The sequence below is a fragment of the Hermetia illucens genome, chromosome 5, assembly GCF_905115235.1.
Source record: "Hermetia illucens chromosome 5, iHerIll2.2.curated.20191125, whole genome shotgun sequence".
NCBI lineage: Eukaryota > Metazoa > Arthropoda > Insecta > Diptera > Stratiomyidae > Hermetia > Hermetia illucens.
In genome coordinates, this window is record NC_051853.1 from 98,281,315 (window position 1) to 98,308,469 (window position 27,155).

At 38.9% G+C, this 27,155-nt stretch overlaps 2 protein-coding genes across 5 annotated transcripts in view; one reads left to right on the forward strand and one right to left on the reverse strand.

Annotated features, from left to right (window-relative positions):
• LOC119658172 (zinc finger protein 347-like) overlaps window positions 1-2,125 on the forward strand; it is a 32,983-nt gene extending 30,858 nt beyond the window's left edge. Inside the window, exon 12 of the mRNA XM_038065439.1 lies at window positions 1,493-2,125. Coding sequence (XP_037921367.1) covers window positions 1,493-1,789 — 297 coding nt within the window. The 3' untranslated portion in view covers window positions 1,790-2,125. The remainder of the gene's footprint in view (window positions 1-1,492) is intronic.
• An 8,074-nt stretch (window positions 2,126-10,199) lies between these two features.
• On the reverse strand, window positions 10,200-25,764 carry LOC119657950 (gastrula zinc finger protein XlCGF57.1-like). 4 transcript variants are annotated; one of them, XM_038065146.1, is made up of 4 exons: window positions 15,717-16,611; window positions 14,731-15,579; window positions 11,111-11,535; window positions 10,200-10,829 (listed from the first exon to the last, which is right to left on the reverse strand). In XM_038065146.1, the coding sequence occupies exons 2-4, from the start codon at window positions 15,577-15,579 to the stop codon at window positions 10,514-10,516; spliced, it is 1,590 nt and encodes a 529-aa protein (XP_037921074.1). In that variant the 5' UTR covers window positions 15,717-16,611; the 3' UTR covers window positions 10,200-10,513. The 4 variants fall into 4 exon arrangements, with proteins under 4 accessions (XP_037921074.1, XP_037921073.1, XP_037921075.1 ...); XM_038065145.1 differs by lacking the exon at window positions 15,717-16,611 and adding an exon at window positions 25,544-25,763 and having other exon boundaries at window positions 10,202-10,829; XM_038065147.1 differs by lacking the exon at window positions 15,717-16,611 and adding an exon at window positions 25,544-25,764 and having other exon boundaries at window positions 10,632-10,829; window positions 11,139-11,535.
• Window positions 25,765-27,155: the final 1,391 nt, after the last annotated feature.

The window sequence follows — 27,155 nt, forward strand, 5'->3', positions numbered from 1 at the left end:
ACAAGTGATGGGGAAACACGTCCTTGGCGACCGTAACGGTAATGGTGGAAGGTTTGTGGATTTCGTCATTTGTGGCACATTGTTCCAGTGCAGAGCCATTCATTAGATCAATTAGGTGCATGGTCGCTTACATTTTCGTGTTGCTTCCGCCACTTCTCGCAGGGCTGTGGAGCTTCGACCCCGTAACTTCAACATCGATTGCTTGTATGATTCAGTTGTCGCTCAACAGTGGAAGAGCTCAGATCGAAAGGCAGATATACTAAGTAACGCTCCTGAGAATATCGGTGAGCATTAGGCCGTCATCAAAAATGCATTATTTTGACTATCAATACACTGAAAGGGAGTAAAGCCGCTGGGCTTGACGGTCTCCGCGCAAAGTTATTTATTTTTGCACCTGCGGTTACTGCTGATTTGCTATTTTCAGTCGTAAGGAAATCTTGGGAACCCAGAGAGTGGAAGCAGTGAATGATTGTCAAAATTCCAAAGATGGGCACCCGCTTTAAATGTGACAATTGGGGAGTATTTGTGTGCTCCTTGCTGACGCAAAGATAATAGCTAAAATAGTCCTGGAACGCATCAAAGAACATCTCGAAAGCTTGATGGCTGGAGAGTAGGCTGGTTTCCGCTCCGAGGCTTTCTGTGTGTATCTGGAGTGTTCTACGTAGGAAGGGCATTCCGGAGAAACTAATATCTATTATCAGAGCGACATATGATGGCGTAAAATATCATGTGCTGTACTGAGGTAAAATCTCGGAAAATTTTGAGATCCAAAGCGGAATCCGGCAAAGTTGCATCCTGTCACCGATATTATTTCTTTTTATTATCGGTGACGTTCTTCGTGCTGCCTTGTCTGGAGGATGTGGAGCAATTCAATGGATGATGACATCTTTCCCCAAATACTTCGACTCTGTTGATGACATGTTTGCTCCCTCTCCGGGTCGTGGACCTTGGCAAATGGCTCTGGATTTGGAAAAAGAAGCAAGTAGAGTTGGACTGAAGATAAACACGACCATACCAAGCTTCTCAGTATGAGGGTCATCGCACTCTCCCTATCTGCATTAATGGCCAGAGCATCGAAAACCTCGTGTGGGAAGCGTGATTTCTGCGGACGGTGGCGTCTCGGGAAGTCAAGTTACGGGGGAATTGAAGGGTATTTCAGGTAACCGCGGGTGATGACGCGTAGGTGTGGTTGACGCGCTATACCCCACCAAGGGGTGAAAGGCAAACATATATGTCGATGTTGTTGTTGAGGAATGTACGCACATTACAAAAACCAACTCGTGCCCTAGTTCGATAGCTAAATATCATTAGCGAAGGTATGAACAACGTTTTATTAGCCAGAAAGTTTTGAAATCTGTAGGTTGCTAGCTCACAAATTAGTTAATGCATCTGTTAACTTCTGTTTTACTGATTTTTTCTAAATTTCCCTGCTTAATTTTCAAATATTAAGTCGTTTAGAATTGTTTGTGTAATTTAATATCTTCATTTCCAGCGCCATATCCAAATGCATCATTCTGGTCAGTCTGCTAAAGTGCACATTTGCTCAATATGTCAAAGTGTCCTAAAATCGAAACCTTCTTTGGTTGCTCACATGAAGAAACATCTAGAACAAAATTCAGAAATAAAATGCGGTGTATGTGAAAAGGTTTTCTCGAATCGATGCTCACTGGATGAGCATGCCAGAGTGCATACAGGAGAAAAACCATTTCGATGCGATGAATGCGGTAAGGAGTTCACGCGGCGCTCATCATATCGACGACACCAAAAATGGCATCAGGAGAAAAAGTAATGACTACGTGATTGAATGAGTGAGTGTGGTTACTGTAGGTATAACATTAGGAAATGATAATAATGCCACTCTCTATATTTTATTAATCTGTATGTTTTTCGTAAAGGAGTCAATGAAGTGCGGCATTTTAATTGCTCTGAGCCGAACTACTGTAAATAGCGCCAGAATTGGTTTCTTATTTAGATGATTATGTTGAACATTTTAGCATCTTTTTTTTATTAGTGACCAAAAAAGGAATAATCCTCTATGAGGACTGTTTTACAAATAATTTTAAAAAAACGAGGATTCTCGTGTCATAGATTTTAATTTAGTAAACGTAGGAAATAAAGAGATATGTTATTCGTATGCAAAACGTTTTCTTATTTTATTGAGAATTCATTCGCATCATTATATTACCCTGAATTAGAAGCCATTCACAGCAAGTATACAATTTATTTGGAAAGTTTATTACGGTTAACAATTTGAAATTAAAATCAAAAAATTTTGGCAACCAGAATCAATAACCTGTTTTTCACCATTTCTTTGCCTATTTCATGCATATGATACAACTTTTTCCAAAGTGAGATGATTTCCAGGGCTAGATTTAGCTTATGCTTCATCCACTCGAGAGTATCGGCCAACGTCACCGCATTTGTATTTGGGATGGACGGAAATGTGGGGAATAATAATATTTAAATACCGTAACAGATTTTTAAAACCACAAATAATATTGTGTTAATCTACTAAATATAGATAGATAGAGAGCTTATAGAGACACATACGTAGGGAACTTTGAAAATATTGATTTTTGTCTAATTGGCACAAAAGACATTAATTTACTAGAGAATGATGCTATACTCAACTTGTGGAAAAATTCTGTGCTTCCTTTTGGAATTGTATTTTAGAGGTGTGATGCCGTTTTAACAAATTACACACATCTATGGGTATCTGGCCCGTGCGCCCATGAATATGTTCGTTCGAAATTATGTCAAATTAGAATACAACAACACGATGCATACAAGTTTCGGTGAAGGTTTTGAGCTTTCGAGTACAACATCTTGATTGTAATTTTGGGATAACTACATATCCAGATTTTGAAAAAAAAAAACAGCGAAAGCGGACCAGTTAATTTGTCGAGCGTCAATCGGTCAATTCTTTCGATGCTCTGCCTTTTCATTCGGACAGAAGCAGATCCTTTGTTCTGTTGGTATTTATCTTCCGTCCAACACTACTTGCCTCTGTCTACAAATTCAGAACCATTTGCCCAAGGTCCATGAGATGGTGAGAGAGCAAACAAATGTCACAAGCGCAGCCGAGGTGTTTGAGGAAAGATATCATGGCCCATTGAAATTCTAAATGCCCTCCGCAAAAAGCAAGATAAAGTCAAAAGATTGCCACCGATAATAAAAAAAAATAATATCAGTGGTAAAATGCAATCCTTGGCGAATTCCGCGTGGGACTTCAAACCCCTTAGAAATTTTACCACGCAGCACGTGATATTTGGCGCCATCATATATAGCTTTAATAATAGCTATCAGTTTTTCTGGAATGATCTTCCTGCGTAAACCACAGATACACTTCCTTTTCAGGTTTGTTCAAAGTCGATAAAGAGTAGTTGAAGCAGAAATCTGAATTCCGCGTTTTGTTCTAAAATGATCTGTAAGGTGTTCATGTGGTCAGTGCAGGAGGATCCAAAATGGAAATCAATCCGCTCTTTGTTGATCAAGTTTTCGAAATGTCCTTTGATGCGTTTTAGCTATTATCTTCGCGGTGCAAATAAACTTGCTTCGTGAAATTTTTTATTTGAGTTTCAGTTTTTTATTTGGCTTCATATTATTTACCAAGAATGCCACAGCTTACTTAAAATAGATAGACACCATGGGAAGTTAGACGATTGAGGTGTAAAAGGTTTGGTGTTTCCCTATGAGAGGAACGATGAGTACCTGACTGTTTCGTGTATATATAATATAATAATAATAATAATCGTTGGCGCAACAATCCATATTGGATCAGGGCCTTGAAGTATGTTAGAGCACTTCATCCAAAACCGTAACGGTACACTGTAGGAGGCAATGTGGTCAGCATTGCGCTCGCCCGAGATTATTACCCTGATTTGACTCAGGTACTCATCCACAGCTGAGTCGACTGGTATCCGACGTCAAATCACGATACAAATTCCACTGCCACCAGTGAGACGACGAGTACGACAGCTTTGTGCTCTAACCACTCAGCTATCCGGACATCGTGTATATATAGGTAATTAAATTCAATAGCGCTCTATTTTTTAAAGAGCAGTATTGATAATAGTTAACTTCATTTTTTTCACACTAGTTGTTGAACATTATTAGCAAATGTGAGGAAGTCCACCTAAAACAGATACATACAAGTCGAAATATCCGATATACATATATATCAATGTCATACATATTGTGCTCATCCTAAATAAACAAACGTTGCCCTTCGTAATTGATTTAACGCATCTTCACTTTACCCCGTGCAGAAAGGGTACATATATGTACTGTAAAGGTATCTTTTCCTATTGAACACTACTCGCAATCTCAATTAGCACATGCATATGCATACGCATATCTGTCTCGAGTAATTTACACTGGTATACAAATAACTAAAAGCCCCGATGTTCATATAACTTCATTTTATATGATGATGACGTCATACACCTCTCAGAGCGCAATAAATTAACGTGAAATACACAACTTCGACCTTCTTTAACTTTATTAATATTAATTGGATTTCATTCAGACTTCCCAAAATTTTGGAAAATTCAATAATCGATTATTTGAAAACCCAGAAAAGGCATTATCTACAAGAAAACATTGGTAAATAATTCAGTATGCTAAGAAAGAAATGTAGTCCTTTTATTCTTTAGTTCAAAAAGTAAAGATCCTAAGGTACAATGAATTTATGTAATTGAAGCATGTATGGAGGTTTAGCTGCTGTCATTGGTCGATCAAACAATATCGCGTTTATTGTTGTACTTGGCTGAACTAATTGACAATTGTTTAAACGAGGAGCGAGAAAGTTTGGAATTAATTTTGAAATGGGGATGCGATGGGTTCCAATAATTGCAGTATAAACAAACATTTAAGAACATCACCGATAATAACGCGAACATAAACTTTCTTGTGTCCGGATAGCTGAGTACGGAAGGTCGCGGTTCAAATTCACTGGTGGCAGTGGGATTTGTATTGTGATTTGACGGCGGATACTAGTCGACTCAGCTGTGAATGAGTACCTGAGTCAAATCAGGGTAATAATCTCGGGCGAGCGCAATGCTGACCACATTGCCTCCTACAGTGTACTGTAGTGTACCGTTAATGTCTTGAATGAAGTGCTCTAACACTATTCAAGGCCCTGATCCAATCGGATTGTTGTGCCAACGATTATTATATATAAATTTTCTTAGATCCTTTACGATTGGTAGCTAAGAACACCGGAAAAGTTATAAGTTAGTTATATAACAAAATCCAAACCCTTTTTCTATGAGATCTTGATTTATTTCTAAATCAAAAGGTATCCGGATAGCTGAGTGGTTAGAGCGCAAGGCTGTCGTACGGAAGGTCGCGGTCCAAATCTCACTGGTGGCAGTGGAATTTGTATCGTGATTTGACGTCGGATACCAGTCGACTCAGCTGTGAATGAGTACCTGAGTCAAATTAGGGTAATAATCTCGGGCGGGCGCAAGGCTGACCACATTGCCTCCTAGTGTACCGTAACGGCCTTGAATGAAGTGCTCTAACACACTTCAAGGCCCTGATCCAACATGGATTGTAGCGCCAACGATTATTATTATTATTATTAAAAGGTATTACTAAGGAAGAAATCCCCTATATTAAAAGTCAAGTTAAAAAGTTTGCGGATACCTTAGCGCCAATTTTATTTGGAACAGCGAAATTTAAGCACACCATGTTATATATTATGTTCGATAATAAAGTATGTAATGCTCCCAACGGCATGCGGTGCTGCATCTGTGATCAAACCTCTCAAAATTTCAACTCTATGAATAAAGGGTATAAAGGAAACCCAGCAGCATTGAAGTTTGTCTTGTCTACTCTCCATGTGAGGATTCGGTTCTTTCAATACTTGCTTCATGTGACATATAAAATACCAATAAGAAAATGGCATACGTGATCTACAGCTACAGAGAAGAAGACTGTGCGAGAAGCAAAAGAAAAAAATCAAACAGAATTTAGCCGATATATGGGTTTCCTGGTGGATGTCCCTAAAGTTGGATTTGGAAATACCAATGATGTTAATAATCATGAAGTAACTTTTCGCTGAAACAATATTGACCTTGGAAAAGTTGATGTCTTCGCTTGTGAAATAGCCAAAAACCATGTGAAATTATATGAATAGTACCCTATTTCACCTACGGTCTATAAAATTTTAATGTATGGAGTCCAAGTTATAAGACATGCGGCATTATCGATATGCGAATTACCAGCAGCTGAAGCCTGCAATAAGAACTTCAAGCAATATCGATTGAATTTTTCGAAAAAAAATCACTAGAACCGAATGCAATCGTTACGGGGACAGCTTTTTGTCTTTTTTGACAGCCTTATGTAGTTTGGCATTGAAGTGTATGCCAATCTGCAGTTAACCAGCAGCAACTATGAAGCTGCGCTAGCTATCCTAAAAGAACGGTTCGCGAATACCCAGCAAGCAAATACATAGACTCCATCCTCGACATGAAGAAGTTGGACTACAGGTTCGCAGTCGATACTATGGCCATATATACCACCACACCACATGTATACCCGACAATGGAGTGGGATCCAATAATTATAAGAATAGCAGTTCGGAAATTTGATAACGAAACACTTCACATCTTTGAGGAGAATATGGGGGATCTCAAAGATTTGTCCTCAGTGGACAAGCTCCGTGCTTTTTTGTTTAAGAGACATCAGCTTCTCGTAGCCAGCAAACAACAGCCGACAGCACAACAAATCGCGAAGAAAAAATCATTTACGACTCTGTCGAAAAAGGGCTGTTCTTGCTGTAAAGGGGAACATTCTATATTTGCATGTAACACCTTCAAGAAACTGTCGGTCGATGAAAGATGTCAACTGGTAAAACAGCAGAAACTATGTCGAAATTGTCTGTCACACGCCGATTCACAAAAATGCACCAGCAAAACTCGTTGCTTGGAGTGCAATAAATTCCCCCATTCCATACCTTGTCTCAATAGCTGAGTGGTTAGAGCGCAAGGCTATCGTATGGAAGGTCGCGGTTCAAATCTCGCTGGTGGCAGTGGGATTTGTATCGTGATTTGACGTCATATACCAGTCGACTCAGCTGTGAATGAGTACCTGAGTCAAATCAGGGTAATAATCTCGGGCGAGCGCAATGCTGACCACATTGCCTCCTACAGTGTACTGTTGTGTACCGTTACGGTCCTGAATGAAGTGCCCTTACACGCTTCAAGGCCCTAATCCAATATGGATTGTTGCGCTAACGATGATGATACCTTGCTTCACTATAAGAAGGAAGTACAGGCCAATACAGCGAACAAGCAACTTACCGGAGGCGTTATATTGGCAACAGCGCTAGTAAGGACCATCGGCTCGGATGGAGGAAGCGTTACACTTCAGTCTTTGATCGATTCAGGATCACAAGCCTCATTCTTATCATCAAAAGCAGCAAACAAGTTGAGATTGGTTAAGTGTAAGACATTCGCGTCGATAACGGGAATTGGTGGTGTACATGCAGCAACCATCCGCAAAGCAGTCAGATTAAGGATTGCTCCAAACTTCGAATTCACATTTCAGTTGAGCGTAGAAGCATATGTGCTGGATTCCCTAGCAACTCTTTCGGTAAATGAAGATTCTATGGTCAACAAGCCTGAATGGACGAATAAACTGCGACTCGCTGATCCTGCATTTAACACAAAACCAGTAATTGATTTGATACTAGGCGCCGATGCATTAGAAGAGATCATCGGAAGACGCATGAAGAAAGGGAATCCGCTAATGGTGCAAGATACAAAGCTAGATAGGATACTATCAGGCAAAGTGCCTGCGAAAGAGAATCAAGTGAAGACTGTGTTATCAAACATATCAACCATCGAATTCAACCACGCTCTCCAACAATTCTTTGGCTCAGACAGTCCCCCGGAGGACATATCAGCAAGCAACGAGTGCGAAATGATGTATCAAAGTTCTGTGATCCGACAAGCTGACGGATGATACGTATGTAGTGACTCTACCCTTCACAGAGGATAAAAATATCGCCCCACTAGGAAACTCCAGAAAGGGCGTTTGCTTGCTTTAAGTAAATGGAGAGCCGTCTAGGCAGGGATCCTCAGCTGCACCAGGAATATCACAAGGTCATCAGCGAGTATATTGAGTTAGGGCATATGGAGCAAGCGATCCCTTTCATTGGAGAGGATAGGGCCGTCTATTACCTTCCCCATCATCCGGTTATCAAACTAGAGAGCTCCATAACGAAAGTACGCCCGGTTTTTAATGCGTCAGCGAAGACAACGACCGGGGTAAGTCTAAATGACAAGCTGCATACTGGACCTAAGCTAAGAAGATTTGGCCTAGATCTTACTAAAATGGACTCGAGAGCATCTGCACCATTTGCAAACCCGAGCCAAATGGGACCAAGAGACTCCCAACTTGAAGCTCGGTCAACTAGTTCTCATTAAGGAAAGAGAAATGCCGCCGGCGAAATAGCCTTTGGTTCGCATCAGCGCCAGACACCCGCTCCTAGCGATGGAAAAATAAGAGCCGTCACAGTCCGATACCATGCATCACTGGAGAAGCAGGTTGATGTCCTGACCCAGTCGAACGCAATGTGCAGGAAAGCCTCGGAGGTAGAGACCACGACTCATTGTGATGTGCTGATAAGGCATCTAAATTTTAAATGCAAGGATACTATCCGCAGGATCGATGAGTTGCTCAAGCTCCCAGCTCCCAAAAAAAAGAAGGAGAGGTCTACTAGGCAAGGTACTAATCGCAGTCTTTGGAGTTAACGAGGTGGTTTACAATGACATCGAGGACCCCGCCAAGGACAACTTACCATGTTGCAGTCGATGACCCAGCAGAACACGGGTAAAAGCTTACAATACCGCAGTATCTCATCGATTGAGAGTTCACCCATAAATTGAACATGGTCATCGAATCAGTGTAACAAAGCAACTAACGAGAGAGGCTCTGACTACTTAAAATGATTTTGAAAGTTCAACTCTATAACTTAAAGAAATATTGCTTCCCTTCATTAGCAACCCATGCTATGCCATGCTTGGGAAATACGAATATTCGTAGAGTCAGTTATAAATACTGCAAGTCAGTGTATCATTAAAGCCCCCACTTTTTATCGGGCCTCCGTGAGAAAGAACATTCAATTTATGTTTCGTTACGATTAGCGAAATAACTTTAATGCTAAAGCTTGGTATCTTTCGTTTAAAAGAACCGATCGTAAATGAGGGGTACGTAGAATAACTGCTAGCCTTTAAACTCAATTCATTTATTTGGTTTCCTAAATTTGAATTTTCCGAAGATGTAAAAACAGCAAAAACGAAACGATGGTTGAAAATTGCAAACCATTGAACCAAAGAGCTAAGGATGATTTTTAAGGTTTTGTGTAAACACAAAACCTTATTAAAATCGGTTTACCGTCTGTCTGTCTGTCCGTCACACGCATTTTTCTCGGAGACGGTTATAGCGATTGACACCAAATTTGGTAGAAAGGTGGGAACCGTGAACGCTCACACATACAGTGAGTTACATCCTTTTACGTTGAATTTAAGGGGGGGTCCCCATACATGTAAAAGAGGGGTGTAAAATTTTTTTTCATCAAATATAGTCATGTGGGGTATCAAATTAAAGGTCTCGATTAGTACTTTTCGAAGCCGGTCTTAGTTTTGACATTTCTTGGAAACGTGGGGAGTGCGGGTTGTTGAAAGTGATCATTTCTTTAAGGGGGCCATTCTCAGAAACTACCCAACCGAAAAATCTGAAAAAAATCAAGAGGCTGCCACTATATGGTGCCTTGGCTCCGAAATACCTTTCATACCGATATCTTTTCAAAGAAAGTTAATAATAGTATATTACTATAATTTTTTGTAATTGGCTGGAAACCCCCCTTAAATTCATTCTAGCGGCACGAAATTCTGCAGTGATATAGGCTATAATGTAGACCATGATCATACCAAGTTTGATGGAAATCGCACTATTACTAACAAATTTACAATACGTCGAAATTGTTGCTTCTTTGAAAATTGAAGACTATGAATGTCAATATCACCTCAAAAGTGGATACTCTCACATAATATATGGGTATATTACGTGCTACGTACTAAGAAATACACAAAACCTTTCGTACCTGAAGCGTCCAGCTTCCGGTTTCCCGACTTGTTTTAATAGCTTACAATCCTTACAAAACATTTTTGCCCTCTTTCCAATTTGGAAGGCGCCAATGCTCTCCAATATGTAAACAAGAAATGATATTTTTTTCAACAAATTTATATCTACTTAAAGATTACATAAATTATAATATTCTGTGGTGTATACGATTTTTAATAGCTCAGAATAAATACTGTACTTTCAAAAGAGTACAAAAGTACAACTATTGTAGTAAAAAATAATTCATCAGAATTAGGATTTGACCTGGGGCTTAACAATTATTTTTCGGGGTGAATTCACACAATGAAACATTGTGAATTAGTTCCTAAGTTGATTGCAAGCGTGGATTCTTCTTATCTTAAATGTACACCCATCAAATTCACTCTAAACACAATTCATGTTCCAATAGATGATCCTCTAAAAGTTTTTTTGATGAAAAGTGCTGATCGCATTGCTCACATTTTTCGTCTATGGCATCATGAACGGAAGTTATATGACGATTCAAATCAGGAAGGGAAACAAATGGGATTCGGCAAATGTCACATTCATTCAAATCGGACACTGTTTCATTATGTTGGTTAATACGATGCAGTTTTAAATCGCGATTTGTGGTGAACGCGACACTGCATTCGTCACAGCTGTACATTATCATTGCATCTCGATTGTGGTTTCTAAGATGTTGGAGGAGATTTCGTCTGCAATTAGGAGAAAAAAAAATAGATTAGAATCTGAGCTTTTGCTCCCGACATAAGGTTCGTTTGTTTGCAAAGGGCTTTTATCCGAAATTCGGTTACAGAAAAACTAAGGAGACTCAACATTCGTCTTACATTTGCATCACTTTTGAGGGCATACTTTATGTGAAGAATTTTCAGCACTTGGAGAAGCCGAATGCAAGTGTAATCTGCAATAACAAATCCTCTTTGCAGAGTCAAACGAATCCAATAGACATAGAAAAGTAAATTAATAAAAAAATTACTTTATTGAAAAAGTTTTAGAACATTTACCGCACTGAAATGTTTTCGGCGATCTCATTTTGTGCGTTTCAATATGTGCCAGCAATTGATCATGCTGGGCAAACATTTTACTACATTCTTCACATTTGTACGGTGTTTCCTCTATATGATATTTTTCATGCGCCAACAAGGACGATTTTCGACTGAATTCTTTATTACACTCGTTACATTTAAAGGGCTTTTCACCTGTATGCTGTCTTGTATGGTTCTCGAGTGATGACTTTGTTGAGAATGTCTTTTCGCATATTTCGCATTTATACTTGGAGTTGTTGCCCGTGTGTTTTTTCATATGTAAGGCGAGAGAGTAATTCGACTGCAGGATTCGTTGACATATCGAGCATATATGAGCTTCAGCAGCAGCGCCGAGGTGTTTCATTTGCATATGACGCTGCAATAGAATAAATCAAATTAATTGGTTTTATTTGGGAATTTTTCCTATGGAACGTTTTTAATTAAAAATATAGAATAAACATAGAGATTCCAAGAAGATATTGTACGCACATTACTTAGAAGGAAATAAAAAAAATAACAAGTCGGGAAACCGGAAGCTTGACGCTTCAGGTATAAAAGGTTTTGTGTTTCCCTATGTAAGGGGCATAACGTAATTCTCCATTGGCTTATAGCATTGACCCGAGATATTGAAATCGTTCAGTTCTGGGCAGGTTACTGCCATTACCAGAACTGAGCGATTTAAATATCTCGAAGGGCAGGTTACTGACATTGCCAAAACTCAGCGGTTTAAATATCCCGAGGGGCAGGTTACTGCCATTGCCAGAACTCAGCGATTTAAATATCTCGAGTCAATGCTATCTGCCAATGGAGAACTGCGTAATGAAATTGTCGTCCATCTGCCGCTCTCTATAGTTTTGAGTATTGGCCGACTATAAAGGTCAATGAACGGCGTCTTGCGGTAATGGGGACGAAGATGTTGCATTGCACTGGTGGCGTGACACGTTTTGATTACGTCTGAAATGAGAATATCCGCGATCGAACGGGTTTGCACCGATCGTGGAAAAACTGCAAGATGGTGTGGTCACGTAATTCACACTAACGAGAATTCAACAACCAGTATTGGTCAGAGCATCCAAAGCAATGGTAAGCAACCAAAAAGCCGGCCAAAACAATGGTGGCTTGATATGCTGGGGGATTTAAAGGTCTCAAGATTACATCCTGATCAGGCATTTGATAAAATAAAATGACGAAACCGATCACCACAGGCCGACCCCGCTTCTAAACTGATGGCTGAACAAAAAGAAAAAGATCTGAGGAGCGATGAGTGCACAACAGCTCCGTGTAATATAGCTAAAAATTCCATTGCCCTCTATTTTCTAGAAAGCGATTTAAATAAATCATTTGATGGAAAGTCCTGTGTTGATAATGGTCAACCTCATACGCCTCACACCCTGAGTTTAATATTATTAGCAAATGCCAACAATTTAACCAACATCAAATATAAAAAAGGGCTAGGGAGAATTAGATTCTTCTTGAATGGAATTTTAATATTTCACTCGAATTTCAATTATTCTCGTTAATTATGACGTCAGCATCTTATTTGTATGGCTTAGGATGCTGTTAATTAGCACGAAATTGATAAGTTTGAACTTCTATAACTTTGACACTAATAGTTGGATTTTCATAGAACTTGGCATGTGTATGCACGAGATCTATGCCGGTGCAAAATTTGGTATACCTAGGATGAACTTAAGGGGAGTTTTTTAGTCAGTTTCTAAAAGTTGATAATATACTATTAGTAAATTTATTTGAGCAGATACCGGAATGGGACATCTGTCGAAGATTAGATTTCACATAAGTGTTTTACACAAAACCTTAGAAAGGGCTGCAGATAAATAGATTCTTCATAAATGCGACTTTAATATTCCACGCGAATGTCAATTATTCCGGGTAATTATGACGTCAGCATCTGATTTGCATGGCTTTGGAAGCAGTCAACTCCCGCGAAATTGCTAAGTTTGAACTGCTATAACTTTGGCGTTAATTGCCTGATTTCCATGAAATTTAGCACATACATACGAAATATTGTCCTCTATACAAAATTCAGAAGTCCTAAGACGAATCTAAGGGGGGTTTTTCAGTAAATTTCTAAAAAGTAGTAATGTACTATTAGTAAGTTTATTTGAGCAGATATCGGAATGGGACATATTTTGAGGCCTAGATTTCATCTAGGCGCACCACCCTGATTTTTTTTCGGATTTTTAGGTTGGGTAGTTTCCGAAAATGAGTCCTGTCTCACTTCAAGTGCGTACATTTTGACTCCTTACTCGCGCACTTTGCAATTTATGCCAAAACTAATGTCAGTTTCGGAAAGTACAAATCGGGACCTTTCATTTGATACTCTACACAACTATATCCGGTGAAAAAAATTTTTGAATCCCTCCTTTTCATGTATGGGGAGCCCCTCTTTAAACTCCACCTAAATTTATGCCACTCGCTGTATGCGTATGATTTCATAGCTCCCATCTGTCCACCAAATTTCGTTCGGATCGGGTTAGCCGTTTTGGAGAAAAGTACGTGTGACAGACAGACAGACATTGCATCGATTTTAATAAGGTTTTGTTTTACACAAAACCTTAAAAATGATTACAGCGTAGACGTTATTTTTTTTTAAAAATAAATCAAATGAACACGTTAAAAGCCTCAGCTGTAAGCGATTGTATTCGCGTAGCATTCTTGGTACCGGGGAGTATAAGTAGCATAAGAGCTCTGCGAAAAGAATCTCCAAAATGTTTGCTCTGCGGCATACACAATACAAGTAAATAAGGAAGGTAGATCATTAATAAACAAGGAGAATAGAAATAGACGAATTGAGACGTCATATCCTACTCACTGTATCAGATAAGTGAATCCCAGACCAGGTAAGATGGCGAAAAACCATACAAATCGAGTTTCTTGAGGAGCAGGAAATGATCAATGGAGCTAAAAGCTTTGGAGAACTCAATATAAATCGTGTGCACGTATTTCCTTTCATTGAGGGATTTAGCAACAAAGTTGATGCTCAGTATATTAGTTACGGTTGAACGTCCCCTTTGCAACCCAAGCTGCTCCTTTGCAACGAGATGTTCGAAACAAGACGAAAGTAGTCTTTAAATATATTTTTCCAAAATTTCAGACAGAATAAAGGAGTGATATGACCGGTAGTTTTTAGCTAATGGTGCATCGCCTTTTCGGTGTAAGTGGATAATAGATACCTTCTTCCAATTATCTGGGAAGACACCTTCACATAAACTGCAGACCGACGGAGGTCATTTAAAGGGAAATTGAAAATCCAGAGAGATTCGCCAGTGCATCCAAAAATTCCATTAGAGAAGCTGGCCAAGGATATGGAAAATAAACATAGGGAATTATGAACGGAACGTAGTTCGAAGATGAAATGTGAGCAGTGATTGCATCATAGAGGCGGGTGTTTAACAAAGTGATGGAAACAACAGAAATATGCTATCACAACACGTCTCATTGACTGAAATCTGAACATCGCGGTCATAACGGAGAATTGAGTATCCATCGAAAAGCTCAGAGTTGAAAATACTACTATCAAGCCATGTTTTCGTGAGACAAATGAATTTACCTTCAAGCCGTCTTTTTGACGGAAAGTCAACCCACATTTTTCGCATGTAAAGGGTTTTTCACCCGTGTGTCGTCTCATATGGAATGTGAGTGATTTGCTTTGTGTGAAACCCCTTCCACATACTTGGCATTTATATGGCCTCTCACCGGTGTGGATCAACATGTGTTGTTTTAAAGAACCATTTTGAGTAAATCCATTTCCACAAATATTGCACTGATAAGGTTTGACTCCGCTGTGTGTTAAGACGTGACGCATCAAATTTGTCTTGGTACTGAAATCTTTGTCACATTTTGTGCAAATATGAGATCTTGCTGTTGACTTTGCCAAAGGATCGATTGTTTTAGTTTCGATGTATTCAATGTTCGACGACTCGTCCTCATTTTCGATGCTCTCCAATTGTGTGTTCTCGTCTACATGATATTCTTCTTCAATCCCGTCATCTTCTATTTGACTGCCTTCATCACCATCTTGAAACTGTATTTCTTCTACTCTGTAGGTCTCTGTTACATCTTCCTGAATGTAGCCATCTAAATCAGGAATGTATTGAATATTGTCATCTTTCACTCCATCCTTTTCTGATTTCACATTGGATGTCGAATCTTCGACAACCGATATTTCATCAGATTTGTATCCTGCTTCTAGCAGTAATCCCATCTCTTCATCATTTAGTGTCATGGTTGTTGCCGCTGATGAACTTGCTACCTCTTTAAATTCACTATTCACTTTTTGAATAAATGCGCGCAGGTGACGATCTGAGAGAATACTCTGTCGACGAAACTCGTAGCAAACTGTTAAACGAGCTATGCATCGTTCACAGAGAATTGAAGGTAAACCGTCATTTGCATCCATCTGAAAATAAAAATAAAATGTGTCTTGAAATACTCATAGTCTACCGTAAATTTAGAAAACAGCAGATGCAAATCTGGGGGACAACTACTTGAATAATTTTTCATCTTCATATTTATTATTCTATATATACTAATTACATTTTTATTTGAAAAATTATATTTGCTCAAGGCTGTGTAATATCCGCCATTCTGTGTCGTTTCCTTATTGCCTTGTTGCAAGTCGCTAGCGAAATCCGTTAAATTGCATGTAACATTTACTTTTTTCTGCTATAACAAAGTTTCCATTTCATTATCTCACGTCGACTAGACTCCATCCCGACTCTACATCCACAAAAGTTAATACCGTTTAAATCTGAATTTTAAATAACGAAAAATAATTCCACTTTGAAATGTTCATCAAAAACTTCGCAATCCCAAGATCCCGGGAATCGTAAAATTCCATTTAGTAATTATTCTATTATACAAATTGCAAACTGAAATGATCGTTGACTTTCTATTTTTCTTAAATTGCATGACATCGGAAGTATTTCTGCTAAACGGATGCAGGGATTACAGAAACGTTTGCGTGTGTACGTTTGCTAAGCTAGACCTTTTGTTGTTGCCGCATGGAAGCAACGAAAAACAGAAGTCGGGAATTGTTTTGTGGAGAAATTGAATTGTTGGTGCATTGTTGGTATAGTGACAGCTGATCGGAAGAGGTCCGGAAAATCATCTGATTGGTGTGGAACAAAAATGTTTTGGGGAAATGAAGAAAAAACTGGGTCGTAAACGACCCATTGGATATGTGGTTTTGAATGCTTTTGCTGGTGGAGGGTGTAGGGTTTTTTTGAAGATTTTCATCGGTAAAATCATCGCAGGAATTTTCAGTTCTCTCCTTGTACGTTCCTCGGATGTTAGAAAAAGATTGAGCTCCCACCCTGACGAGCGAATGAAGACGTGGAAGGAGCATATCACCAATCAACTCGTAGTCTGTAGCACACAACACATGAAGCTGGAAACTGCAGATTGTATCTCTCCAAGTATTAAGGAGTCATAAACTTTAAACTCATTCGTCATTTTCAGCAAACAAGGCGAAGTTTTGTGGGAATGAGGACATGGGTGTTGCTGCACCATCAAGTGTGGTAATATCTAGATAAATTCGATCCAAGGAAGAGGGACTTTCCGCGGAAGGTGGTGACAAGTTGGCAACCTCACCATCAAGTGTGGTAATATCTAGATAAATTCGATCCAAGGAAGAGGGACTTTCCGCGGAAGGTGCTGACAAGTTGGCAACCTCGATCAGACCTACACTGGACGCAGAAGACTTTTCAGTTATCGGCGATTTTCTATAAACAACAAAAGTTAATCAAATCAACCTACGGCATGTCAGAGCCTCTTCCTATTTACTGGAAGTGACTGGCAAATTTGTACGATTGCCTTATATATTTTTGCACAAGCCATGAGTCCGTTTTATGGAAATCAGTGATGTTGGATCAGTAAAGGGCAGGGAGAGATTTTCAAGTCCGAAAGTCTGCATCCTGATGTTAGAATCGTTAGGGATTGAGACAATTCTGTACCTAGGATCTAGTTGCAGTTACCTTACAATTTCAGGTTAATGGCAAGAGGAGCAACATCATTATCGCCTTTTACCAACCATATCATTCTTTGTGTCCTCAGTTAATGAAAGAGCTAAGGGTCCTGGTAGGTATACAGAATCAAGTTTTCTTGAACTCTTAATGGGTTGTGATGCGAATGCTCAACATATTTATTGGGAGAGTAGCAAATGCAATCCTAGAGAGAAGCTATTCGATTTTATCACTTCAGATATGGGACACTACTTTCGTGGGACCAAGGAGAATTACAGTAATTGACCTAACAATCTGTACTTCAAAGTTGTTGGAGTTAATTAAAGACTAGCGGGTGGTAGACGAAGTCTCACTCTCTGATTATTGTTAATTAGAATTTTGTCTATACGGTGGGCAACTAAGGAATTGGAAATTTTGAAGTGTTTTGAAGAGGCTTGCGCTATCACAAGAGGGACAAGAGGGGTGGAACCGAGAACTACTAAAACTCAGGAAATCAACCAAACGATCTTGCTTGTAAAAGTAATAAGATTGAAAAATGGGTAAATTTCAGAAACTCACAGAATGAACATAAGAGGCTCGTAAAACGTTTAAAGTGACAATCCTTCAGATCATATTGTAAGGAATTGGAAAGCGAATGAAGAATTTCAAGGTTGTGTGAGTCCTTAAAAGGGATTGGTTTATCAACTTCGGTTCTTTTAGCGAACTGGATGGAACTTTCACGAACTCCAGCGTTGATTCACTGCAGACCCTCTTCGAATTGCACCATAATTAAATAGAAGTGAGAGGAATTAGCGGCACGAAATTATTGCAAGACGAATTGGAGCACTGCCAATGGAGTGGTTATCACTAAGTATTTTCGAAAACCGGAAGTTCGGCGCTTCAAGTATGAAAGGCTTTAGTGATTTTTCAGGCCGATTTACGCTTAGGCATCCGTAGTGTGGTGGGTTACGATGAAACAAACGGACTTTCGCTTCAATGAACTGTATGTTCCTCCAATGGCGGGGCCAAAACTAGCAATTGGCTTATGCTGGGAACAAACTTCCTATAATAACAGGTGGCAGAGTCTTAGTACTGCTAGACCACCAAACCTTCCCTGTCAGAACGAAACAAAAATACGGCAAGGTTTATCCTGTCGAAAATCAGGAAGGCTTGTAGGATTATTGTGGGCAGCCTGACTGGCCATAACTCATTAGATGATATGTGCCCATCCATTTTCTATGTGAATGAAAATCGTGGATAATCTGATGTATTTTAGAAAATATTGCTTTATTTGTTTAGATTTCGTACGAAAAGGAAAACAAAAATAGAAAAGATTTAGAGGTCCTGCAAGGCCTAACTTTGGTGAATGTGTCTTAAAATAGTTTAAAGAGACATATGATAAAAATGTTTTTGCTAGTGGGCTTCTCCGAGTGAAACAGAAGAATTTGCTTCGTGCTGAAGTGTACAGCTGGAAAATGAAATTGGCGGAATTAATCCCAAAGATATTTTTAATGTGAATGAAGCTAGTTTATTACATAAATGTGCACCCGACAAAACTCTTGATTTATAATAGGACAGTGTGATGGTAGTACGCGTAGCAAGTAAAAGCTCCTTACTACACTTTTGGTTGGATCCAAGATGGCAGGATACGAAAAATTACCATTGCTCATAAAAGTCTGCCAAACCGAGATGCTTTAAGAATGTGAAAACTAAGCCAGTAGAATACGAATTAAAGAAATCGGGAAACCGGAAGCTGGACGCTTCAGGTATGAAAGGTTTTGTGTATTTCTTTTATAAAAACATTTGAGTGGACATTTGTCCCCTTAGTACTTAGCACGAAATATATGAATATATTATGTGAGAACCTCCACTTTCGCGTGATATTGATATTTAGAGCCTTGAATTTGTACAGAAGCGACAACTTTGACCTATAATAACTTTGTTAATAATAGTGCCATTTCCACCAAACTGGTAGGATCATGCTCTATATTATAGCCTACATTCCTGAATATATGATCCTAGGATGAATTTGAGGGGGTTTTACTGTCAATTACTAAAAATTATAGTAATACACTATTGTTAACTTTATTTGAACAGATATCGGCATGGAAGGTATTTCGGAGCCGATTTTTCGATTAGTTAGTTTCTGAGAGCGGGGCGGTGAAAGAAATCATAACGCACTCTCCACATTTGCAATAAATTCTCAAAACTAACACCGGCTTTGGAAAGTATTAACCGAGACTTTTAATTTGATAGCCCACATGACTGTATTTAGGGAAAAAAATACACCGCCCTTTTGCATGTACCCTCCCCCCCCCCCCCCCCCCCCCTTCCATTGCTTCTCTTACTTAATTACGAAAATACGGTGACAGAAAAATAACAGAAGAAACTACTGTAAAAATCAACACAGCTGCAAGATGTTGCTTCTTAACAGCAGTTTGACAGATCAAGAGCAGAACCGTAACAGAAAATGTGCTCTTCGCGATACACACTCTTTGGAAGCATTTTAAAATCTACCTGTATGACGATCCATTGAAAAATTCATTTCTTTGTCGAGCGTTTGTTGCGAATTCTTAAATTGTATGGAGCAAATGCCATGAATTATATTCTTGTGAAGGTGTTTTTAGATTTGCTTCCGGAGCAATAGACTTGGTTGTCTTCAGTTTTTGAGTGTGAATTTCAAGCCGGTTGTTTGTGGTCTGTAATGTTGTGAACATTAATTGTGCGGTTTTTAGTTAGAACTTAAGTAGTTTAGAATATGAATTTTCATGATGTGTTTTGGTTCGCGGTTATTTACTAATAAGGAGGCTGCAGCCTATCACAAATATAACCCGAATTTTTTGATACTGTTTAATTATTTAATTGTGCGTTTCCTGAAGAAGATTTTTTCGAGAAATGGCAATTGATTAATTAAATATTTTTTTTGGTATCTAGGTATAAATTTGATTTAACAGTGATATTGAATAATTAATGAAACTTTTATTTTGGCTTGAAGATTTTTTTATAACTTATTTCACATAACATCAGATCAGATAAGATCTTCGTTCTAAGTTGATACGATTGCGAAATATATGTATATTATCACTTATACTAATGCGGATGATGGGATGTATTTTGAGACCTAGATTTTATATAGAATTTTTTTAGATTTTTCGATTGGATAGGTTCTGAAAACGAGACCTGTTTCACTTTTTGGGGCACACATTTTGAGTTCTCACCCCCTGGGTTTCACCCAATATGTGAAAGAGAATCATTTTCGAAAAATACTAATTGAGCTCTTTGGTACCCTACTTGATCTAATTTTTTGAAAAAAAAGTTGCTCCCTCCTTTTGCATATATGGGGAGCCCCCTTAAATCCACCAAAAATTAAGCCATTCGTTACACTTGTAGCGGTTCATACATATTCCTCCAACCGTACCGGAGTAAATCTCGTTGACAGACGGATAGACAGACAGACATTGAATTGATTTTAATAAGGTTTTACACAAAACCTTAAAAATGGGGAAATATCATTACGGGGCTTTCAACATGATAATGATCCTAAGCTTCCGATAAAAATCGTAAAGGAATGGAGAAAGCGAGGCCAATTAAAAATGAGCAGGCATGCCTTATTTCACAAGAGCAGTTACCATACAACAACCATTTGGTTCATTTACGACTTTTTTTACATGTAAACATACTTATGAATATTTATATACATTTTTTTGCTTTTGTGGTATGAGAATACGGGGGCTTAACTCAAATTGAAGCATTGCTTCCCTATACTCTCAACACACGTCATGCCACTGACTTCCATCCAGTTCAGAAGCTGAAAAATGGATAGGACTTTTGAGGCGTTTTGTCGAAGCTCATGACAACGTAAACTATTCGATGTTTTCTACTTTAAATCAAATTAAAGTTTTTATAAACAAAAGAGCGCTAAGCACGAAGAAACATACTAAAATATTTTCATAATGTTATTATAATAAACTAAAGGATGTATAGTATTATGTAATTAGTTAACATACATTATCTATTAAAAGTAATGTTCATAACATGCAAACTCATCTAATATTTGAATATCTAGATATATTCAATACGTACATATGTAGTTGCCTTCTTTAAGTGCCTACTTCCGACATCAGTAATTTGAATTTTGGATAATAGACTCTCCGCCTTATTTACACTAATGATGCAATCTAACAAAATTTTCAAAGACCGTTTTTGAAAAAAAAAACTGTGTTTGAAATTATCAGCATTTTAAATTTCAAGCAAATTCAAACAGACTGAAAAGCCCGCACCATATTGTGTGAAGTTACAACTCGACCCAACAAACTTCAGCAGCCCAGCAACTCGCAGTTACTCATAAAAATATAAAATTGTCAATATTAATTTCCCTGCGTAAAATGCTAAGGAGCAATATATGGAAGATGAAATATTGTTTCGTGCCTTGATGCACAAATAACTCCATAAAACCCCGCAGGAAGCTTTTTTAGCTGTTCTGATAGAAGATATTCGAAAGACGTGGATCGCCATTGTCCGACGGAATCCAATTTCTTTGGAGTCAGGTTTAAATTGTGAGGAGCATTCTAATGTGGGTCAACATTTTTTAAACTTTAACTCCAATCTTAATTGATAATGTACGATTGCGTTAGAATTTAGTGTCACTATATCGCCGAATATTCAACGTGCCCAAGATTCCAATTCCGCTCAGTGCAAATCCATTTTTTTGCGGCCTGTGAATCCTTCAGAAACGTACGATTTATTACCTTGCATGTAAAAATGTCAGAATTTGCTATATAGCTTGTTACCATTACTGCTGAAACGTAAAGTAACTTGAACGATTGTCCATTCACGCATCAATTTCCCACCTTCCTGTTAAAAATTAATTGATTACTTGAAAAGTAACAAATAAACACTAAACCAGATGCCTTCATATAGATAAGATTCAAATTGCTCGCGCGATGACGTCACTGCCTTTTCTTTTCCGCCTTGTGAGAATTCCATTTTCAAATCGTTATTAACAAATGAGCGTTCCGAATAGATTTTTTTTACTGTTATGAAAATTTGGTAGGTGAAACTTTTATTTCGGAGTAAAAAAACATATATTAATTTTCTAATGCAGGAAGTCTATCCTCTCCTTTTCAATTCTACCATTTGTTTTCCTCGGTTACATTGGGGTGGAGAGATATATGAAACTCACTTCATATCTCTGGCTACGACGAGCAATGGGTGCACTCGGTGCACACGCCGACGACTATGTTCGGATCATTTTGGAGCAATCTGTTTATGCAGTAAGAGTATTCCAGAGAAGCTGAGGTAAAATCTCAAAGTTACATTTATTCACTGATATTACTCCTTCGTGTTATCTCTGACGTTCTCCATACTACCTTGGCCAGGTGGCGCGGAGGACTTCAATGGATAATGACACCTTTTCTCAAATACCTCCACTACACTAACTGCTTAGTTTCCTTCTAACCAAATGGCTCTGGATTCGAAGAAGGAGGCAGTAGAGTCGGACTGAACGTAAACACCAACCAAAACCAAGGTTCTCTCTCTCTTTCTATTTATATTAATGGGCAGAACATCGAAGGTAGTGATCAATTTGTACATCTCGAAAACATCATTTCCTCCGATGTACAGCGAGAAAAAAGGAACAAATCCTTGGTTAATATTCTTAAACTAGGTAGAAATGGTTATTCCTATTGATAATTTGATGGAAAGGCGGCAACTATGAATTCCCTGACATGCGTCGTTCTACGTTATGTTCAAGGGAGGGTCTCCATATATAGTCATGTGGGATATCAAATGAAAGGTCTCAATTAGCACTTTCCAAAGTTGGCCTCAATTCTGACATTTGAAGCAAAATGGGGTGTGCAGGGAGCTGTAATCATTTCTATGAAACTAGCCAACCGAAAAACTTGGAAGAAATCATGAAGTCGCCACTATACGAGTATGCTGCCTAGGCCTCAAAATACCTTCGATACCGAAATCTGTTTAAAAATAAAACTTCTTAGTAAAAGCTGAAACAGCACGTATGGTGAGACAAATAAATTACTGTGTTCGGCATCAGGCTTGGGAAAATTATGTTTGCTCCACGCGTTGTCAACTACTCCCGTTAAATCCCTATTGTCCTTCTAAATACGAGCTTTTGGATGAGCCTGTGAGCTGAGTGACAAGGGCCTACTTTTGTAACTCAATAATTCTTGACGCCCTGAGTGTTAAGCAAGAAATTGGTTTTTTAACGGATATGGTAATTTGGCAGGTGAAACTATTTCAGCGTAAAAAACATAGCCATTTTATAACGCGGGGAGTCTATTCGAGATTTTTCATTAGTCCCTTCGATTTCAAATTAACCAGGCTCGAATTTAATTGGTGTCTGCAATGTGCGCAGGCTAGTCGACAATGGTATTGATAGTCGCCAAAAAGTTCACCTTCTCTGGAGATTCTAGGCCTAAACGAAGGTGGAAGTCTGGAGAGTACCTGTCTTCCTTATGCGGCACTGCCTTTTTCTACTTTAGAAAATGGTAGCAAACGCGGATCTGACGTCGGACTGTTATTGACGACTACGGAAAGAAGCGCTCTTTTGACCTGGAACCCGGTTTCTGTCAAGGTTTTGATTGCAGGACTTCGGTTGAAGTTAAGGAGCATCACAATTGTACAGCGTTATGGACCAACAGGGATTTGCGAATGATTCTTTTTGCAAGCAGTTACCTGCAGAGCAGGGGCTTTCTAAAGGTGACATTGTGATTGTGATTTGAATGCCAATGTGGGCTTCGACAACCCTTTGCTCGGACATGTGATGGGAAAGCGCGCTTTTGGTGACCATAATATCGATGAGAGATTCGTAAATTTCTGCAGTTTCCACCGCGTTGTCATTGGTGGCGCACTGTTCGAGCAAGAGAGGCGTCAGGAGGCTTCGAGAGAGATCGCTATCTAATACGCATTTGCGTACTGCATCTCGCGTTTTTTGCAGGGTTGAAGAGTTGCGATTTCCCAATTTCAACATCGACCGCTTATATGACCCAGTTGTCATTCGACACTTGCTGAGCCATTTTGCTGATCGGACGCAGATACTCTGAATAACCGGCGTTAGGATATCAATAAACATTGGGCGGCCATCAAAGATGCTTCTTTCTCAGTCGCTACACAGATCTCGAAGAGGCGTCACAAGCTTTAGCTAACTGTGGAATCATGAAAATAAATCGAGAAACGCAAGGGATTGAAGGCTCTATCGGTCAGGGAAGCAGAAGCTGCCACAAATAGCCATGATTTCAGGACTGTATACCACATCACGAAAAAAACTTGCACGTAGCCGAAAACGTTCCCATGACCCTGTGAAGGATGTTAACCGTCAACTTCTCATCCACGATGACGTACAGCTGGAGAAGTGGAACGAACATTTCACTACGGTCCTTAACGTATGACACCTGGTGAATTTCCGCCTTTTGTGGATGAAATGGCTGGAAATCTGCAGATGCAATTAATTGAAAACCAACCAACATCAAGTTGAGACAATTTCATTAGTAACAAAGATAAAATCATTTTTGACGGTGACTCAGTGCCACCGATGATGGTAGGTGCAAGTACTTGGACGGCCTCAGCCCTCCCTTTCAAACTCTAATCCTTATAGCACAGAAATCTGGAGAGTGAAGAACAACCTGTATTAGTTTTCGGGTAACTGTTCTTTTAGATGTTGAATAGTATAAAGAAAGTGGCTGGACGATAACCATATTTGATTGAAAAATCAATTCGTATACAGTGGTAAACGGATCATCATCGTGGACGTACCATTTGCCGTCAAAATTTTCACCAAAAGACCCTTGTTAATCTGCAATTTGATTTTCTTTCTCAACTTTTCCCACTATACTTCAAATGCTGAGGTTTGACAACTTTGTTAGTGCGAGCAAACATCGCAATGCTATACCCGCATCTGGCTTCGCAGTATTCTACGACCAAAGAGGGGTATGCGTGTTTCTGAGTATTGCTCATCGGATGGAAGCAAATCATTGCCAAGGAAAATGTTTATATGGATTTATTTGGAAACAAAGGAATGTTGAGGTTATAAATTATGCTCACAAAAAGTGCAAAGCTAATTACTAGCGAAACGAAAGGAAATGTGCATCCGAAAGACTTGACGCGAAATGTATGAACTGAAACACGCATTCTACCCACGGGGACATGGATTCCCACCTCCCAAATATCTAAAAGCATCAAATTTGTTTCACGGTCGCATATCAACCAGATTTTTCGACACGAACCACTGGAGGTTACGATACAGGTAGTAAACTAGCCACTCCATTATATTCCCGAAGGAGTAGATCCAGAATAGTAGTAAAACGAAAAATCTATAGGCGACCCGAAAATGTAGCAAAATTAATGACAGCGGCTAGAAATAAGCAAAATCGCAGAGTAGTTAAGTGATGTAGTAGAACTGCTTACCTTCAATTGGGTTGCGTACTGGAATTTCTCGACTAAATTCCCTTCGCCGTAGATCGAAATGCCAGTATCCGCTTTCAGGCACACTCGACAAACATTTATGTCGACTTTCAGATTCATTTTCAGCAAAAATTGCTTGCAATCCGCGTGAAATCACTTGACAACAACTAGTGTCAGGCTGAGGTTTGACGGACGCATTCAAAATGTCGGTTGATGTTTGTAGTAGTGTCCGGCGCGTAGAGCGAGTAGGATGAGGAGGCAAAATGGAGTAGACATGATTGTCAGATCGAGGACGGTTAATGTGCTAGATGTGGTTGACGTAAGTAATAGAGTAAATGAGATTCTAAATTAGTTTAAAGGGATTTCCCCGTTTAAGCGCGTATATGAATCGCGGTTTGCGGCAAGTTTCAAGGCCACAACCACTATAGAAGGTAGTGCTGGACATATTTGTATTCGTAAATACGGATACGAATAAATTCGTACGACGATTTTCTATGAATACGAATGCGGCTGTGTTTTCACGTCCGAAAGTGAATACAATCGTATTCGTACTCGTGCTGGATTATTATTTCTAAGTTCAAATACGAATTTTTTGTATTGAAATGTTAGTATTCGCCTGGATAGCGAGTATGATCTGAAGTTGTAGGGTAGGTAAAGGTAGATCTCTTGTCCTGTTCTGCCTGTGCCAGACATCAGACAGACAAATATCTGTGTTAAACAAATGTATGTGTCAGACGAATGTTTGCTTCAGATAAATGTCTGTTTCAGGTAAGTCCGTTTCTGTATCAGGCAAATGTCTGAGGTTGCCTCAGGCAAATGTTTGAGTCCGTCTCAGACATCAGACAGTCTGTAGCAAACAGGTGGTTGGGCAGTTGACTTACACAGTACGTGCATATAAATAATTGTCGCTTACGAAATATGCATATACAAATATTCAAGTTTCTAAATTAAAGAATAGTCTAACTTACAGTGGACACATATACACGGATTCGTCGACTTGTATCATTTTTGACATTTTTGAAAAATTAAGGACTATGCTTCCAGTTAAAACGTTTCTGCTTCGACTTATCAGACAATTTTTAACACTATGCGCATACATATTTTTGATTCTACATACTTTCATTAGCGGAGTCCGTTCGCTTAGATAAAAATGGATTGGAGGCAATGTACATAATATGTTCAAGTTAAAATATTTCTTCTAATTACTGGCGCCATTTGGGCATATGTATTGAATTTAGCTCTGAATGTTCATACAAGTGGTTGGTGTTTTCGAATATTAGAAGTATTTGAGAGGTGTGAATGTGTTTTATTGATTCCTTGTTTTCTGGATCCTTAGTTACGTACTAACATATTTGTTGAAAGGGAAGAACTTGGTGCACGTGAACCAACTTCGATGGTTGTGAATAAAAGCAACCATCTGAACAAATTATTTTGGTTTATTATGGTTGGTTTGCAAGTTTACATGAAAACGGAAGGACATTTGAAGATTATTCTTAGATATACATTGAGAGCGAGTTAGGTAATTAGACTTTCAGAAAACGCTGGATAAGGATCCGTTGCATGTAAGCAATCTGCTCAAATAAAGCCTGAAAGGATCGGATGTTGCAAATATTGA

What these genes read in the sequence shown, in the direction of transcription:
- LOC119657950 (XM_038065145.1), bottom strand. Translation starts at nt 25,660, where the DNA reads ATGAATCTGAAAGTCGACATAAATGTTTGTCGAGTGTGCCTGAAAGCG. An exon ending in GTCAAAAAGACGGCTTGAAG is followed by an intron (nt 11,536 to 14,730) that starts GTAAATTCATTT and finishes ATTCTATTGCAG; the next exon opens with CGTCATATGCAAATGAAACA. An exon ending in TCTAAAACTTTTTCAATAAA is followed by an intron (nt 10,830 to 11,110) that starts GTAATTTTTTTA and finishes TCCTAATTGCAG; the next exon opens with ACGAAATCTCCTCCAACATC.